General features: G+C 37.7%; 1 protein-coding gene across 1 annotated transcript in view; it reads left to right on the top strand.

The window, feature by feature from the left end:
- The window catches only part of CPNE3 (copine 3), a 48,637-nt gene extending 31,927 nt beyond the window's left edge, over positions 1–16,710 (top strand). The window contains exons 10-16 of the mRNA XM_080801061.1: positions 1,005–1,064; positions 1,544–1,677; positions 7,907–7,961; positions 8,041–8,092; positions 10,501–10,634; positions 11,748–11,984; positions 13,532–16,710. Of these exons, the coding sequence (XP_080657187.1) occupies positions 1,005–1,064; positions 1,544–1,677; positions 7,907–7,961; positions 8,041–8,092; positions 10,501–10,634; positions 11,748–11,984; positions 13,532–13,642 (783 nt within the window). The 3' untranslated portion in view covers positions 13,643–16,710. The remainder of the gene's footprint in view (positions 1–1,004; positions 1,065–1,543; positions 1,678–7,906; positions 7,962–8,040; positions 8,093–10,500; positions 10,635–11,747; positions 11,985–13,531) is intronic.
- The last annotated feature ends 3,257 nt before the right edge of the window (positions 16,711–19,967 follow it).

The raw sequence follows: 19,967 nt of genomic DNA, 5'->3' as shown, positions 1-19,967 counted from the left end.
AGTATAGGAATCTTTCAAGTAACTTTGTTTCTAAGGTTTGATAACTTTTTCGCAAAAGACAAAGAATATTGAAGTTTTTTTTTCCTTATTTTTAGGAAATGTGAAATATCACGGTATTTTAGCAGGGTATTAGTAGAAATGATCTAACCCAGTGCATCTATCCTGGTCATAATTTCAAGTTGAGATATTATAAATAGAGCGAAAAATTCACGAGCTTTCTTGCAACAAACAAATTTTTTTTTGGTTTTGTTTTTTGTTTTTTTTAAATCTTGATTATTATCAAGCTTTCAACATATTAGACTCATTACTAGTTTCTTAAAACTTCAAGTGAGTGTATTTCATCTTTGGCCATTAATATTCTAATCTTAGATGCATCTGGGTGGTTCATTCGGTTCAATGTTGGACTCTTGATTTTAGCTCAGGTCATGATATCAGGGTTGTGAGATTGAGCCCCAGTTTGGGTTCCCGTCTCAGCAGGGAGTCTGCTTCTCTCTGTCTGTCCCTAATACCCCCTGCCCCTCCCCTGCTCATGCTCTCTATCTCTTTCTCTAAAATAAATAAATCTTAAAAAAAAAAATCTAATCTTAACATTGCTTTAATTATCTCAAAGTAAGATCTTACAGATTTATGACAAGTAGGGGCAGGGATACTTAAACTCAAATACCAGTGTGGTCTCCACCTGCTTTTATCATGGTTCTGTACAGTTTCTGAACTGTTAAAAATATATGCCAGAGAGCTCTTTGTAAATCTCTTGTATAGTAAGAGATTTTTTTTTATTAAAGATTTATTTATTTATTTTTATGGGGGGTTGTGGGACAGAAGGAAAGGAAAAGAGAATCCCAAGCAGACTCTTCGCTGAGTGCAGAGCCTGTTGTGGGGCTAGATCCCATGACCCAGAGATTGTGACCTGAACCAAAACCAAGCATTGGATGCTCAATTAATTCAGCCACCCAGGAACCCCAGTAAGAGATTTTTGATTTTAAGAGTTTGCTCTTTGTTTTTAGATTACAGTGGAGTGCACATTCCTTGACTATATCATGGGAGGATGTCAACTGAATTTTACTGTAAGTAACACTGACTTTCTCAAAGTAGGCTGAAACATGTTACTTTTTTCCTACAGTTTTGTACTGTTCTTTATTTTCTTGTAAAACCGACTTTGGAATTTACCGAAGCCGTTTAGTGTGGTCTCCTCAGACAGGTTGTCTAAGTTCATCAGGAAGCCTTCAACTTTGTTGATAAGATCTGTTCCTTCTGATGGAGTAATTTAAATTACAGAAAGCGTTAGTTAAACAACCTACAAAACAAGCCTATGTCTAAACTCCTGGGTATAATAATTCATGGGTTTGAGTCATCTAGAAAAAATATGAATAGCAGGTTGTTTCAGGCTGAAGCTTTAATTATTTAATTGTCTGTGGAAATACTGGTAGGCCCAGGCATTTGTTAGGAGATGGCAGCAGCAGGCTCTGGGACGAATGTCTGTCTGTCTTCTGGACATTGAACATATGGCTTCTCCTTAGTAAGGGCTGTGATTGTTATTTGGCAGGTGGGAGTGGACTTCACTGGCTCTAATGGTGACCCAAGGTCTCCTGACTCCCTTCATTACATTAGCCCCAATGGTGTTAATGAGTATTTGACTGCTATCTGGTCTGTGGGACTGGTCATTCAAGATTATGATACGTGAGTATGACTAAAATACTTGTTTTCAGAGCTCTCCAGAAAGGGTAGTTTCTGTTTCTTCTGCTAGTACTACTCTGATATAATTGGTGGTGATAAGGCTGCTGGGGTTGACTGGGGATAGGAGAGGGGGTGTGGTGGGAATAACTTTCTCCCTAAAATCTTTTGTGTTCTCTTTTCTAGTTTTCTCTTTGTGACAGTCTTAGGGTTTACTTTTGACCTCTTCTCTCTAGCTGTGATCAGTTATAATGTATTATATATAGCTTGTTTATTTAACAGCTGACTGGAGTCAACTGTTTCCTTGGGGTTTATTTAATAAGGATAAGTTATCTGTGTAATTGAAGTCCAGATGACATATTTTGTAAACATTTATAGACACTGTTTATTAACATGTCTATTTCTTGGCAGTCACTGTCAAATTATTTTCCTTTTTCTTTTTTTTAGTTTTATTTATTTGAGAGAGAGACAGCATGCAAGTGGGGGAAAGGGGCAGAAGGAGAGGGAGAGAATCCTAAGCAGACGCCCTGCTGAGTGCAGAGCACCACGTGGGACTGGATCTCATGACCCTGAGATCATGACCTGAACCAAAACCAAGAGTCGGATGCTTAACTAACTAAACCACCCAGGAGCCTCTCAAATTATATTCTTAATGGCAGCTTTGAACAAATGCCAAAAGATAACTTGACCTGATTGCTCTAAAAATTTGAATAGATTCTCAATGTATAGATTTCTGAATAGATTAAATAGGCCCTCTTGAAGGTTTACCAAACAATAGAAAAGAAAGTCCACCTTAATAAATTTTTTGTTCTGGATTCTTAGGGCACTGTGTGAATTTTCACTTATCTTTGCCTATTATTTTATGGTTAAAGCCCTTACATATATTGATGGAGCTTTTCATTAATCTGCTATGATATTTAAAGAGGTAAATTTTCAGGCAAATGCAAACAAATCTAAAGCAAAGATGACAATTCTGATATCAGCCTAGTAGAATTTAAGACAAAAGTCATTAAATATAATAAAAAAAACTATTTTAGGGGCACCTGGGTGGCTCAGTGGGTTAACCCTCTGCCTTCAGCTCAGGTCATGGTCTCAGGGTCCTGGGATCGAGCCCCATGTCGGGCTCTCTGCTCAGCAGAGAGTCTGCTTCCCCCTCTCTCTCTGCCTGCCTCTCTGTCTGCTTGTAATCTCTCTCTCTGTTAAATAAATCTTAAAAAAAAAAAAACACAAAACTATTTTATAGAGAACTTTGTTACATAATCCAAAATGAAAATATAACCATGGATATGTTTGATAAGAGTATCAAAGTATTTCAACTGAAAGTAGTTAGAAATACAATAAAAATTTTAAAGTAACATAATTATAGTGGTGGTTATATAAAAAATAAAAAGTTTACAGAGTTACTTTATCAGACTGCCACCTAGAAGTTAATAACAAAAGAATAACTAAAATAAAATTTACCATATGGAAATAAAAAAATCTTAACAAGTTCTTAGATCAAGGAGGAAACTGAGGGCACCTGCGTGGCTCAGTTGGTTGAGCGACTGCCTTCCCACCAGGTCATGATCCTGGAGTCCGGGGATGGAGTCTTTTTTTTTTTTTTTTTTTTTTTTTTTTTTAAGATTTTTATTTATTTATTTGACAGACAGAGATCACAAGTAGGCAGAGAGGCAGGCAGAGAGAGAGAGAGGAGGAAGCAGGCTTCCCGCTGAGCAGAGAGCCCGATGCGGGGCTCGATCCCAGGACCCTGGGATCATGACCTGAGCTGAAGGCAGGGGCTTTAACCCACTGAGCCACCCAGGTGCCCCCGGGGATGGAGTCTTGAGGTCTCCCTGCTCAGCAAGGTGTCTGCTTCTCCCTCTGACCTTCCCCCTCTCATGCTCACTCTCTCTCATTTTCTGTCTCTCAAATAAATGAAATCTTTAAAAACAAAAACAAAGAGGAAACTGAAGTATAATAACAGACTGTCTTAGAAATAGGGGCACCAAGAAGACTATACATAGTCCTATCTTTTTTTTAAATATTTTTTTCAAAGATTTTATTTATTTGACAGAGAGAAACAGCCAGAGAGGGAACACAAGCAGGGGGAGTGGGAGAGAGAGAAGCAGGCTTCCCACCAAGCAGGGAGCCCGATGTGGGGCTCGATCCCAGGACCCTGGGATCATGACCTGAGCTGAAGGCAGATGCTTAATGACTGAGCCACCCAGAAGCACCCCCCCTTTTTTTTTAAATTTAAATTTTAGGTAGTTAACATACAGTGTGGTCCTGTCTTTATAGAGAAAAATTTCTGGCTTTACGTGCTTTTATTTTTAAACAAGAAAAATTGAATATAAAAGAACTAGGTTTTCAATAAAATATAATTAAAAAATAGGAGAAAAAATAAAGATATAACAATAATAGCAGATTCTATCTATAAATTAGCTATGACATGTCAGGAACAATTTAATATTGTTTCTACAGGATACTCACCTAATCCTCATGCTTTGCTGTGACATAGGTACTATTATCATCCATTATCATCTACAGTGTACAGATGAGAAAACTGAGACATAAGAGGTTAACTTGTCCAAGGTCACTCAACTGGTAACTGGCAGAGACAGAATTGAGCCTGGGCTGTCTGCTCCAGAGACATGCTTTCCAAACTGTATATTATGTACTGTGATGTATTTCTTCTAAGCACTGAAAGTAAAGACTTGGAAAGTTAAAAAAAAAAAAAAAAAAAAACCTCATTAAATGAATAAATTAAATGAAGAGATGATTCTTTGCAAGTTCAACAAAACTCAGGCAAATCTGCCAACGTTGACCCCCAAGAAAGAGGAAACATGCATAGAATATTAGTAATGAGACAGAGAGTATAAGCATAAATTCAAGAAAAAAACCATTAAAAATTAGAAGTTAATACTATGTAAGACTTTGTTATTACATTGGAAAATCTGGATTAAAGGATTTTGCTTGGATGGGAGAGGGGGAGAAAAGCTTTAAATTACCAAAGTTGATTTAAAGAGCCTGAGTAGACCTGGAACCATGGAAGGAATGGGATAGCTGATCACAGAGCCACTCCTCACAAGGGCACGAGGCCAAGACGATTTCATACATAAATTCTAGCAAACCTGTAAGGAATGAATTTAAACCTTAAATAATCAAGTAAAAAAATATTAGAAAGTAGAAAGAGTTTAGAAAAGTAGTCAGATACAATGTAAAATTTAAAAACCAGCAATTTCTCACTAGCCAATTTAAGAGATTATAGCAGATACAAGATCACAATTCATAATGCAATAAAAAATAAGAATGAATTCAGATCTTTAGTGAGGGAAAACTACAAAGTTGTACTAAAGGACAAAGAAGGAAACTTGTTTAAATGGAGAGATATACTGTGATTCTAGATAGCAGACGTCATAATGATGTAAGATATAAAATTTCTCCCAGAATTAATCAGTTCTAATCAAAATTGCAGTCGAACCATGCTAAAATGATTTTTAAAACTTCTTGGAGGGAAAAATGAATCACAATAGCCAAGAAATTTTTTAGGAAAAAAAATGAAGGGAGTTTGTTTTAGCAGATATTTAAACTCATTTTAGGGGCACCTGGGTGGCTCAGTCAGTTAAGCGCCGCCTTCGGCTCAGGTCATGATCCCAGGGTCCTGGGATTGTATCCCGAATCGGGCTCCTTGCTCAAGGGGGAGCCTGCTTCTCCCTCTGCCTACTGTTCTCCCTGCTTGTGCTCTCTCTCTCTCAGTCTGACAAATAAATAAGACCTTTAAAGAAACCCTCATGTTAAAGCTGTATTATTAATATTACAGAACTAGTACCTGACCAGTGGAACAAAGCAAGAAGTCTTGAAATAGACCGTAGCGTGTATGTGAACTTAGTATATGATAGAGATGATGTTTTAGGGGAAAGGAGTTGTCACAGCTGCTAAACTAGACAAGAAGTGAATTTAGATCCCTAACTCATACTGGTATATGTTAAGGTACCTTTTTTTTTTTTTAAGATTTTATATTTAAGTAATCTCTACACCCAACATGGGGCTCCAACTCACAACTCGGAGATCAAGAGTCACACGTTCCACCAACTGAGCTAGCCAGGTGCCCCTGTTAAGATACCATTTGGTATAGACAAACTGCTAGAATGGACACCCCCAAAACAAAGTGCATTTACCCAAACAGAAGTTTATTTCCCTTTCATGTTGCAAGTCTAGAGATAGTATAGGATTGATAGAGCAGTTCTACCATTGTCAAGTCCTAGATTCCACCCCTGGGTCCAAGGCAGCTGCTGTGCTTCTAATCTTGTCTAGTCAATGGGAGGAAGAGATGGGCAACTGGGAGGGAGTACAGGTGACTTCCCTCCTAGGGGCTTCCTGATTCAGAAGTAACTGATGGCCACTTCTACTCAAATTTTCTTGACTAGAATCTAGCCACCACCTGGCCACATGCAGCCCAGAGAAGCTGCAGTAGAGCTAGTGCGGTCTCTAGCTCAGGTGTTCTGTTATTAAGAAGGGAGAGAATGGATACAGATAGAGAGTGGCAGTTTCTGTTTCATATCCTACCCCAAAAGACTTTCTGGGTGAATTAGTTGTTTAATATAAAAATCAAACCTTGGGCATTCTAGGAATAATTATGTGTGAATTGTTTATAATTTTGCAGTGAGGAAGGCTAAATAAGGCAGCAGAGGCAGAAATCATGAAAGAGATTTTATTTGTTCACATTCATTAATATTGAAAACTCTAAGAGGAAGTATATTTTAAACAAAGTTAAAGGCAGACTACAAACTGGGAAAAATACTCCTGATGTGTCTGACTCAGGTTCTATCCTCAACGCAAAAAGAACCATTAAAAACTAATTTAAAAAGAGTATCCTAGCTGGGACGCCTGGGTAGCTCAGTCGGTGAAGTGTCTGCCTTCGGCTCAGGTCATGGCCCCAGGATCCTGGGATCAAGTCACATCAGGATCCTTGCTCAGCAGGGATCCTGCTTCTCCCTCTGCCTGCTGCTCTCGCTGCTTGTGCTTTCTCTCTGTGACACATAAATAAATAAAATCTTAAAAAAATATATCCTAGGGGCGCCTGGGTGGCTCAGTGGGTTAGACCCTCTGAGGGTCGTGATCCCGGGGTCCCGAGATCGAGCCCCGCATCGGGCTCTCTGCTCCGCGGGGAGCCTGCTTCCCCCTCTCTCTCTCTGTCTGCCTCTCTGCCTACTTGTGATCTCTGTCTGTCAGGTAAATAAATAAAATCTTTAAAAAATATATATATATATATCCTATTGGGATGTCTGGTTGGTTCAGTCAGTCAGGCATCTGCCTTTGGCTCAGGTCATGATCCTAGGGTCTTGGGATTCAGTCCCACATTGGGATCCTTGCTCAGTAGGGAGCCTGCTTCTCCTTCAGCCTGCTTGTCCCCCTGCTTGTGTGCGCTCTCTCTCTGATGAGTAAATTAAAAAATATATATATACATATATATTTTAATGAATGAACATACTAATGAACATAACATAATGAACATAACATAATGAGCATACTAATTTTTCTGCTAGGATATATATATATATATATATATATATATAGTATATAAATATAAATTTATATCCTAGCAAAAAGATTAGTATGTTCATTAGTTGGGGGAGAATATCCATAAAGTGGTGGAATGAATACTTGGCAGCCATTCACATGATGTTATATATTCAGGTCCATAATCCCTTATCCCTAAACCATTGGGACCAAATATTCACACATTTTGCTACAAAAAATGTGAGAATTTTATATGTGGCATTTGCACCATGTTTCTGTGGCCAAATGTATGAATATTCATAATCAGTGGCATGAATAAAAGCTATAAATAACCTTGTGTTAGTTGAGGTCAGGTTTTGCTGCCAAATGCGTTTGCTAAAAGCCAATGAACTTGTGGTTTTCAGAGCTTTACGGATTTATCTACATATTTATTCAGCAAAATGATATATAGTATTTAAGTAGAAAATAGCATATTATAAAATGAATACAAACTCCATTTTTATAAATATATAGAGAGAAACATTTTTCTCCCTCATTGCACAGAAAAATACTAGAATGATTGTTGCCAGATGTTAACATTGGTTCTCTCTGGTGGTTACTATGGGTTTAATCTTTATATTTTCCTAAGATTTTGAATTTAAAAAAAAAAAACTATTGGTTTTATTAAGAGTAAAGATAAAATTTTCTATTTTGAAAAAAAAATGATCTTTCAGTTTTTTACAAATTTTCTTTTTAGTGATAAAATGTTTCCAGCTTTTGGTTTTGGAGCTCAGATACCTCCTCAGTGGCAGGTAAGAGGAAATCTTATTTTAAGTATTTGCCTCCCACAAAAGCAAAACAGGCTTCATCAATCCTTTCCTCTTTTGGCAGGTTTCACATGAATTTCCAATGAACTTTAATCCATCCAATCCTTACTGCAATGGTAAGCTAAAAAACAGGAAGATTTTATACTGAATACCTTAGTAGTTTGTTACTTGTTTTTTCCTTACTTGTCTTTTTGTTACTGGTCTTGTTCCTTGTCTTTTTTCTTCAAACTTGTTACTAGTTTGTTACTTGTGATTTACTTAAATTCCCTACCTAGTTTTCTTTTTGTGACTCTTTCTCTCTCTCCCTGACAAATAAATAAAATCTTAAAAAAAAAAAAAACCCACTAATACAAATTATTCCAACAAAATGTTCCTTTAATGCAAGGAAGGATTTTGGCATAACTTAATTTTAGTGGAGGAACTGAAGGCAATTGATATTTGTGAAGAAATTTAATTAATAGCTTATATATCTTCAGATTGAAAAGCAAGCTGAGATGATAAAAATGAAAGAGTATTATTGCTCTGGGTACCCAAATTTTCTGCAGTATGTATCATTGCAGTAAGATCCTACTGCTGGCGTATGTTAATACTATTTTTGTTAGTACTGGACTGACTTCTCCCTGAGTTCAAAGTGACTTGGAGGAGTGAACTAGAACTCTTAAATGTTAAGAGAGTTGGTCTTGTGAAAGTTTTAAGTCAAGTATCTACTTCTTTTCCTTCTTGATCTCTGCTCTGTTGGGGATGTTTTAAGCAAGAGACCTGTTTTGGTTTGCATTAAAAATCTTTTTTTTTTTTTGTAACATTTATTTTTTATTTTTTAAAAGATTTTATTTATTTGACAGACAGAGATCACAAGCAGGCAGAGCAGCAGGCAGAGAGAGAGGGGATGCAGGCTCCCTGCTGAGCCAAGAGCCCGATGCGAGGTTCGATCCCAGGACCCTGGGATCATGACCTGAGCCAAAGGCAGAGGCTTAACCCACTGAGCCACCCAGGTGCCCCTGCATTAAAAATCTTTTTAGGCAGATTTCCTTGATAATCTCAACAAGTATGGGGGAAGTTCTTGAGGATTTCTAGTATCTTACCTGCATCCTGGACACTCTGACATAAGGGCTGGATTCCACAGGCGCGTATGTTGCATTAAAGCTTCACTAGCAATGCTTTTACCAGGAATGCCACTCAGCTTCCACTAAGTTGTGCTGTTGTAATAAACAATCTAACCCTCAGTGATTTATAATAGCAGTAGTTTCTATTTCTATTTCTATTTATTTTTATAATAGCAATAGTTTATTTCATAAAGCATGTGTTAGCTTTATTATAAAACTTATTTCCACTCTAGATTTAAATGACCCAAAAGATAGAGTTACAATTTTATGTAATATTTTACCAACCTCTAAAAATGTTTATCAGAAATGAGAGAATTGAGAGAAGGAGTCCGCCCCCAAATAGTTCATTTACATATAAATAAAATAGTTTATTTATATATCCCTTTACATGTGGCTAGTACTCTGGGACTCAGGACTGTATCTGGGATGTGTTACTCCCTTTACAGAAGGAAAGAGCCAGATTGCTGGTGAAAACAGGCAGTGGCTCTTAAAACGTCTACTTAGACATGAACGTCATATCCATTTACATGCTTGGTTAAAGCTAGTCGAATGGCCCTGCCCAGTCTTCACTGTACAGCATCCCAGCAGGCCCAGGCAGTACGGCATAAACAAACACATTAGTATTTCTTTTTTTTTTTTTTTTTTTTTAAGATTTTATTTATTTATTTGACAGACAGAGATCACAAGTAGGCAGAGAGGCAGGCAGAGAGAGGAGGAAGCAGGCTCCCTGCTGAGCAGAGAGCCCGATGCGGGACTCGATCCCAGGACCCTGGGATCATGACCTGAGCCGAAGGCAGAGGCTTTAACCCACTGAGCCACCCAGGTGCCCCCACATTAGTATTTCTGCAGCAAAATGCAATATATAACCTGGAAATGAATTTTTATGACTATATAGTTTCCCATACGATGCCTAACATTTAAGTTACTGACTACTAACTCTTGACTACAATTAACAATTAGGTTTATAACCATCCGACTTTGTAGAATCTTTGGCCACATGTGCAAAAATTTTTCCATTTATTCAATACGTTTTTCTTACCTCTTGTCAGTTGTGAGATGCAGCACCTTTTTCATGATTCTTTTCCCATTAAAGTCTTATTCCTAAAATACAAAAATTATGCAATATAACAATCCCATTGTAGATTAATGAATAATTTGGCTGAGATGAAAATAAATGTCTTTTATTGGAGGAGGGCAACGTTTATAGGTTTTTGCAATGGAGCATAGCTATGAAGTTTTATGATACATGGTTTAAGAGGAACTTTTGAATATAGAGTTTTTAACTAAAGCACTAGATATGTATACACACACACACACACACACACACACACACACACACATATAATTAAATTAGCCAGTATGGTAAACAATGAACAATTAAATCGTGTTTGAGAATTTTTAATTCTGCTTTTTTTGCCTAGGAATCCAAGGCATTGTAGAGGCATATCGGGCCTGCCTTCCTCAGTTAAAACTCTATGGACCAACTAATTTTTCTCCAATCATAAACCATGTGGCCAGGTTTGCTGCTGCAGCCACCCAACAACAGACAGCTTCAGTAAGTGCTATAGTATCAGGGGACAAGGAGAATTTGGATTGGTAGTTGCTTCTGGTGCCATTTTTCCATATATTTGGTCCATTGATATATAAAGAATGAAGTAATAACATATGGCTATCCTTGGTTCGGAAGTAATAACTGTTGTTATATTAGTGATCATCAGGAACAGGACAACAAAAAAATAACCCTTATACTCGTGAATCTTCTCTCTGCTATTTGAATTAATTTTCGTAAATAGGTTTTACTAAAAAGAAATGATTAAAATCTGCCTTTTCAAAGGTAGACTTAAATTAACAAATTGAGAAAATTTACAATTTCAGTTGCTGATGAAAAGTCACTTACTGTATTTAAAGGGTTTGGATTAGATAACCATTATCTATTGGACCTTGATACCAAATCTCTCTTAGCTTCAGAACTTTTTATACCCAAAAGTAGGGTAGAGATAACTACCTCATATGACTGCTGAAATGTGAACTAAGATAATTCATATAAAGTGCACAGTGCCTAGGGCAGAGTAAACACCCAGCATGTGTTAGCTTTATTATAAAACTTATTTCCATTCTAGATTTAAATGACCCAAAAGGTGGAGTTACAATTTTATGTAATATTTTACCAACCTCTAAAAATGTTTATCAGAAATGAGAGAATTGAGAGAAAGATTCCGCCCCCCAGACCCATCTGTTTTCTTAAAAGTGCACTTTAGTTTGATAAAAAATTCTATTTCCATACTTGACCTTTTAGAAACAAAGTTACCACTTACTCCCTTGATCAGTACTTTAACATATTTAATACTTATGTTAAAGTATTTATTTCTATGCTTACTAAAAGTTTAATCTTTGACATTTAGATGTCTTACTTCTTTATATTTATGCTAACCCCATTTTTTGGTCTGTTTCACTTTTAATAAACCTGTAATTTTTGTACGAATACATTTCCTTGTCATTAGAGAATGTTAGAATATTTTATGTAGCTGGTATCCTGGGTAGAGACTGGCAAGGAAAATGAGCAAGAAAGAGACTTGAATGACTCATCAAGCTGGAGACGTTTTTAACCATTGCTTTTATTGTTTGGGAGCTCAACCCACTCAGTGGATATAATTTTCTTTCTTGGCAGCAATATTATGTGCTCTTAATCATTACTGATGGTGTGATAACAGACCTTGATGAGACCAGACAAGCTATAGTTAATGCTGCCAAGCTGCCTATGTCCATCATCATTGTCGGAGTAGGAGGTGCTGACTTCAGTGCCATGGAGTTTCTGGATGGTGATGGTGGAAGTCTCCGCTCCCCGTCAGGCGAGGTAGCCATCCGAGATATCGTCCAGTTTGTGCCTTTCAGACAATTCCAGAACGTGAGTACCACTCCTCCTTATTCTTCATGCATGGTAAGGAGTTTGAACACAGACACAGACCTTCACCAGTCCATCACCAAGTAGTGAAGTAGGTGTCTGGGGTTAGAAGATGTATGGAGTTTTGGTTTGAAGAGCCCTGATTAGATTTTGCAGTTTTGCTTCAAGTTGTATACTTGCATACCTCTTGCCGTCTATATGATAAATTGTTATAAGTGGTGTTGCTGTGCATGTTTTAAAATGCATTTTATCTTTACCTATGTATGTAACAACAGAAGAACTCTATACAAGTATATGATAATTTGCCAGACTGGAAGTTAATTTGACGAAAATCTCTCAGGACTTTATTTTACCCAGTTTACTCCAGTGGTAACATGTTGTAAAACTACAGCACAGAATCCATGACCAGAGTATAGACATTGATAAACAATGAAGGTCCATCCTCTCAAGACTCCTCAAGTTGCCCTTTTATAGCCACACCCCCTTCTCTTGCACCTCCACCCCCTGTAACTCCTGGCAACCACTAATGTGTTCTCTACTTCCATAATTTTGTCATTTCAAAAATGTTAGAGAAATGTTAGGATTGGCTTCCCCCCCCCCCCCCACTCAGCATGATTTTCTGCAGGGTTGTTTCTGCATATGTTCCTTTTTATTGCTGAGGAATATTCCACAGTGTAGGTATTAACCATTCATCCACTGAAGGACATCTTTAATTGTTTTCAGTTTCTGTCTGTTATATGCAAAGCTGCTATAAACATTCATGTACAGGTTTTTGTGTGGGCATAAATTTTTATTTCTCTATTATACCCAGAAGTGCAGTTTCTAGGTTGTATGATTATTGCCTGTTTAATTATTAAAGAAACTGTTGAACTTTTCCAGAATGGTTATGCTTTTTTACATTCCCAGGAGCCAATGTATGAGTGTGGTGGAAGGTGATTAAAAGTGTTAATGTTAGGGATCCTTGTGATGATGAAATAGTTCTGTATCTTGATTGTGGTGATGGTTATACAGATCTGTCCAGGTGATAAAATTATATAGAATACTACATCCACACCTGCAAATAAGTGCATGTAAAATAAAACTGGTAAAATCTGAATAAGGCCTGTGAACTGTACCATTGTCAGTGTTTTTGGTTTTGATATTCTGCTATAGTTATAAAAGATACTACCTTTGAAAGAAACTGGGTGAATATTGTTTTTGCAACTTCCTATGAATCTGTAATTATTTCAAAATAAAAAGTTAAAAAAATTAATACCAAGTGAATAAAAAACCCACCTTTAAATGTTAATGAAAAGGGTAATTATCAAATGCCAAAATGCTGACACCAAAAAAGGACTTGATAAATATTACTGGGTAATATAGCACTCCTAAGTAACATTGGTTATTTAGCTCATTCTGTGTTTCACAGACTGTTCCTAAGACAGGATATAAGCCTAGGAATTGGGAATTACTGCTTTTTACTGACAGGTGAGGTATTCCTAGTCTGTTATCAAAATGCCAGTAAAAATTTGGTTACTAATAAAGTCACTCTGATTCTGTTTTTTCATAAGTCTCCGAAAGAAGCGCTCGCTCAGTGTGTCTTGGCAGAGATCCCCCAGCAGGTGGTGGGCTACTTCAACACATATAAACTTCTTCCTCCCAAGAACCCGGCTAAGAAATGAAAAGAGCGATGGCCGCCTGAGCAGAATTCTTTTGTGCTGTGTGGAGCAATGGATTCCTCTCCCACCCTGAATCATGAATCTATTATTTTACATGCTTTTCATCGCCAGCATTTATGATGTAAAAAGCATTCTTTTTATACTTTTTTTTTTTTGGAGGGAAGTGCTCAGTTAATCTTTGCTCAATAATGCAGTGATTGCTAGTGACTTGCAGTGACACTGTCGGGATTAGAAACTTGTGTGAGAAAAGTTGATTCGGTGGTTGTGGTTGTTTACTTTCATATGGTGAAAATACTGTTTCTGAATGTTTGTCAGTAGAAAGAATGAAAATTGCTGGGTTGTGATTTGCAGGTTGGTGTACTTTGTTCTAGGCAATATATGTTTCACAAACCAACATAACCATACCTGATGACAAGAACTTCTTAAATTAGATGATACTGAATTTGTTCCTATAACTGTATTCAGTGCTTTTCCATGGGATAAAACTACATTCACTTTGCCTGAATTTTGCTGCAGTTTTGACAATGCAGTTTACAAAACAGTATGCATTCACTTAGGACTTCTTAAAAAATACTGGATGAGAAGGGAAGGCATATATCCAATTCTTAAAATGTACAATCAACAAATAAAAAGAACCTCATGTAAGTAAGCCATTTTTATTTGCCTTCCTGGATTTTTTATTTTCATTGTAGAATACTGTAAACTTAGTCAGATTTGACCTTTTCATTTACTGTATGTAACATTCAGAATTTTATATCTGTGTAGATGATAGGTTCGCCTAGATTCAACATTATTAGAGTATTTTAATTGGAGTTTATTAAAATGGTTAGGACTGCTTTATCTAGGGAAGCTATGAGGACCAAATATATAACGGGAAATTCAGAATTCCATTTCCTAATGAAATACTTATTAAAAAAAGACAATTTTTATATTTTCCTTGCTAAGCTTTCACACATTGATTTGTACATTTGTGCAGATTCATTTAGACATTTTCTCCGTTTTTTTAGTAACATTTTTAGTCTGATTTTTAAACTCATGATAGTGGTTATATATTGATCAAAATCAAATTTTGCTTTTTAATTATGTTATTTCCCAAGCCCAAAATGTATTAAGCCTAAAAACCTGTTATGACTTAAAAAAAAAAATTCCCCACTGCTGCATTAGGATAGAGTGGACTTTACATCCTTTTTTCTTCTTTTTAGAGCAGAATTTTTTTCCTGATTTTTACCCTTTAGAACATATTACTTAGCAAACATGACATTTTCAGAATAGATTCAGTAACATTTTATTAAAGGACCTATGTGCCAAGTACTATGCATATTCATAGGTTGGCCAATCGTCTCTAACAATTTAATGTTAAAAGTTATGTGTTTATCCTCTGTCCTTAAGTGGATGCACCAGTGCCTTGCTGACATGCCTTTCAGTCTTATTGAAAACTTGTACCACAGCTCGTACAGCTTGTTCTCTGAAATGTCTAAAGGAGATGAGCTCTCAGCCATGAAGAACTTTGGCTTCTCAGAAACAGCTTGTTGCCAAGGTCAGGCCAAAGAGGAGACCTGCTTGTTGTTGTGATTGTCTAGCTCATGTGAGCAGTTCCTCCTTTCCCACTTAGTTAGCTTGCCTCTGCATATGTGCTGTTAGCCGAAGGTACCTAATGAGGAGTCTGTTACCCTGTGACATATCGCAGTTGACAAGTCACTTTAACATTAGTTAAGTCAGAAGAAAACTGATCATTCTTCCAGAATTTTAGAGCCTTTTTGTCTCATATGTCCTGATTTCAATTCTCTTTGTGTGCTGGGGAACAGCATATATATATTGCTGTGGTTTTCAGGATTTTTTTAACAAATTGAAGCCTTAAAATATATATACACACACACACACACATTCTCATTGTATGGTAAAACAGAGAAGTAGAGCTTCTCTAGGACCAGATCAGGTCCAGAGCCCTACTCTCGGGGCCTCCTCCTCACTCTCCTTAACCAGCTCCTGGTTGTAGCCGAGTCACTCCGAAACCACTGGTCAGGAGCATTCGTTGTTTTCGTGAGCCAAATAACAGCCAAATATTTCTGTCACCACTGTCAAATTGATTCGATCTTCATAATTTTGTATTCTGGTTTTAACCAGAATCATTCCAATTTTAATTTTATTTTTCATTCTAATTTTTAAATTATTTTTTTATTCATTCTTGATCAGGTTCATTAGTAGATGTTATTATTCATAAGAACTATGATTCCAGCAAATGAGAATAATTGATTCCTTTTCTGCAGTTCTGAATGAAAGCATTTAGAGTTTCTAAATTACCATTTTGTAAAATTCTTAGAGTCTCACCAATTCACCTCATCACATGCTGATTTAGTATTGTTTTATGTAAAAATAGTCCTTTTCCCTATTGTGCCACCATTCATTCAAGTGTCATTAGTTCTTAAAATGCATTAAAAGAATAACCAAGTTGATTTTCACACCTTTATATAAACACCTGTATTACAAACACATATTGCGGTAACAGTGTCCTGGACAGACATAATATTTTTCAAATATGCCTTTACTGAGATAATAACATACCAATTAGTACGGTCATGTCATCTTGTGCTTCAAACTGAAATTTTTAAGATCATAACATTTCAAAGTCAGATCAGGGATTTACAGCTGTTTTTTTGGTAGCGCTTAGGCAGCCTTTCCAGAGTAAATTCTGGGCCCCATTGCTGTTTATGCTTTATTTGGCATACTTTGTCTTTTTCATTTTACGAATTTCCTGGAAAACCATCTTCAATAAATTTTCCCTAGTCTCTTTATGTGTGTGGTTGGTAGTCATGGAAGTGACACATAAGGGAGGCCAGAAGTTTGGTTGGGATTGCAAGAGACTATTTTGTGCTTTAATGATGTCATACTTAATAATAAGTATATAAGTTACTAATATATGAGTTGATGTTAAATATATCTTCCATTTGAATTCTCATTGGATAAAATTATTTCTTGATGTGATACAGTAGTGCCTTGTTTTCATTTATTCTTTCTCTAAATGTTATCAAAACCAGTAGAAAAATTAGAAATAAAGTGAATATAGTATTTTAGGTGGCCTGTATTCTCTTTTATTGAATTGAACATTTGGGGTTTTTAAAAAAATTATTTTATGGGATTTATTCATTTAAAAGATACTGAATACATTCAAGATACATTTCTTTTTTCTTTTTTTTAAAGATTTTATTTATTTATTTTCCAGAGAGAGAGAGAGCACAAGCAGGTGAGCAGTAGGCAGAGGGAGAAGCAGTCTACCCACTAAGCAAGGTGCCTGATGTGGGACTTGATCCCAGGATGCTGGGATCATGACCTGAGCCGAAGGCAGATGCTTAACCAACCGAGCCATCCAGACATCCCTCAAGATAGATTTCTGGGTGCAGTAAGGGAAAGGTTCTCAGCTTATAGCTGGGTAGCCTGAAAAATATGGCACTCACAATCAGTTATGTTAAGCAGGACAGCAGGACAGTATACCCACCTTACTTTTATGTTTGCTTTTAAATTGCATCTGTGATACTGCAGTCATTGGACAAGGCCTTGGGGATACAATGGTAACTGAAGTAGCCACAGCTGCTGCCTTCGTAGAAATAATGGACTGGGGGGAGAGAAAACATTAAATGAGTAATTACAGAGACATGAGATCAGTGTACGATGTAAAGTATTGTAGCAGGAGACTTGACCCATCTCGCAGGCAAAGAGCACTTTTCTGAGCATGTGCCATGTAAGCTAAGACGCTAAAGTTAGCTGAGTGAAGAGGGTTAAAAGCATTTAGAAGGTGTTAATATAACAGCAAGTATAAAATTGAATGTTTTAGGAATGGAAAGAACTTAAAGTTGCTGGAATATGAAGTGTGGGAGGAAAAGTGGTAAGAGAAGAGGGGAGAGATGAAATGGAGTGATTGGTAGAGTTTACAACCTGCAGGACCTCTGGGGCATGCAAGGGAGTTCAGGCTTAGGCTAAAGGCAATGGGATGCCACTGAATCAACTTAAACAAAAGAACGATATAATCAGGTTTATGTTCTTGAAAGACTGGAGAGCCTTGCGTTTTAGGTCAGAAAGATGGATGCCTGTTGCCAAACTTGGGCCTGGCCACAGAGGCTTTGCCTTGGTGAGGCCCTGATGAGAGAGTTAGTGGTGGTCACCTTATGGTAGAGACTCAGCTGTTTGGTCACATACTTGTAAAGTGTCTGATTCTAGGTCAGTCTCTGAATTCTCTGCTTTTCCTGCCACAACCCTGTCTCCACATCAAATCATCCGTTAGGCCCATATCTTATTACCTCCTTAGTGGTTCAGAGGCTGGCTTGTACCTCATGGTGATGTAGATGTCCAGGATTCCCAGATCCTTTCTTGTAACAAGACCATGACATTGGTCATTTGTCACCAAGCATGGCCATGTGAGGATTGGCTACATTCCCCAGAAAACTCACAACAGGTTGTAGTGTCCTTGGAGAATTTTACTCTGGCTTGGTTTTTGATTCTCTCCTCCTGAAGAAGAAGTAATCAGTGAGGGATGTCTGCATGGCTCAGCTGGTTAAGCATCTGCCTTTGGCTCAGGTCATGATCCCAGAGTCCTGGGATCAAGTCCTGTGTTGGGCTCTCTGCTCAGCAGGGAGCCTGCTTCTGCCCGCTGCTCCCCTTGCTCTGTGCACGCTCTCTCTTTGTCAAATAAATAGACATCTTAAAAAAAAAAAACAAATACCATTATAAGCAGAATTTTTACTTCTTACCGTAGGGAAAGGGAGGCCATGATATCTTTGGCCTTTTCACAAGCAGACTGAGGACAACAGGTTTCGTAACAGCACCTGGTCTTCTAGGATTAGACTCAGAAGAATGTCAGGAATTGGGGAGCCCTAGAGAGTTCTCAGAAGACTGAGTAGGAAATAATTTGTCATTTTCAACCAGTCCTTCCATCCAGTAAGAAGTATGACTTGTTTTTGAGCATGTGTTTATTGAGTAGCTTAGTACTGGCAATCAATAAGCAACATCAAAATGAGTAGAATTTCTTAGTCACTTCAAAGAGCTTATGATCTAATATGGAAAAGGAGACGGTATGTGATGCTAAAGTAAAAGAAAAATAAGCAAGGTGAGGTGGCCCCTTGTGCTTAAAGTAAGACTGTTTCTTCTTATGCCTTTAGGCATCTGTAGTCAAGACTACAGAGGAGACTTCTGGCTGGCCAGATGCTCCTCCCTCCCCTCCTCCCAGCACTTGTTTCTCTCTCCTGCTGTCCTACGACTGTTAGGACTAATCCTGCCAGTCCTCACAAGAAGCTCAGATCATAAATTCCTCACTCCAACCCATCTCTGGCTCCTCTGTACAATCCATATCCTCACCACAACCCAATGCCCTGCAACTGCTCAAACTCTGCCACTCTGCCCTTAGGAACTGGGCCATTCATTAGCATAGTCCCTTCTATCAGTGCTTTTTCTGAACAATCCCCTCGTGTTTTTACTCTTAATTAAAACCTATCTCTCTTGAAGAACCTAACTTCCTCTGCAGTCTTCTCAAGTAGTTATTTTCTCTTCCTGATCTAGTTGGGCTTGGAGGCAGGGTTAAGTGTCCTCCTTGGCCCTTCCTTCTGCATTAGATAGCCCCCTACCTACTCTTTAAAGCCTCCAGCTTTGAATCTCTTATCATTAGTTTAGATCACTTTCTGTTCATTTGTGATAATCTTGTTCTCCACTTTACCTCAGTCCTCACTCTAGACTTTATTATTACCCACAACAAACCCTTTCCTAATCTCAAGTATCCCATTTTCCAATAACAACCCACTTTACAGCTCATTCCCTCTATACCACAACTTTAACAAATCATTCTCCATCATTACCTTCAAGTTACTAATCCTACCAACTTTTCAAAGGCTCCTGCTCCTTTTCTAGACTTTTTTTAAAAAAAGACTTTATTTATTTTTGAGAGATAGAGAGAGAACCCAAGTAGGCAGAGTGGCAGGCAGAGGGAGAGGGAGAAGCAGGCTCCCTACTAAGCAGGGAGCATGATGTGGGACTTGATCCTTGGATCCTGGGATCATGACCTGAGATGAAGGCAGGCACTTAACTGACTGAGCCACCCAGTGCCCCTCTAGACTTCTTTCCTACTGATCTTTGCCTTGGCCACTCTGTTCCAAGCATTTGGGCTTTCTTGCTCTTACGTGAATGTGCCTGACATATCCCTGGCTCAGGTCTTTTGCACCTGCTGTTGCCCCTTTTTGAAGAACTCTCCCTAGTCACTTGTGAGCTTTGCTCCTCACCTCCTTCAGGTCTTCATTCAATTACACCCGGTAAGGTGTTTGCTGATCACTTCGTTTAAAATTATACC

Source organism: Martes martes (assembly GCF_963455335.1).
Source record: "Martes martes genome assembly, chromosome: 4".
Taxonomy (NCBI): domain Eukaryota; kingdom Metazoa; phylum Chordata; class Mammalia; order Carnivora; family Mustelidae; genus Martes; species Martes martes.
The sequence above is the reverse complement of the archived record's forward strand: the minus strand, read 5'-3'. Positions and strand labels throughout refer to the sequence as shown.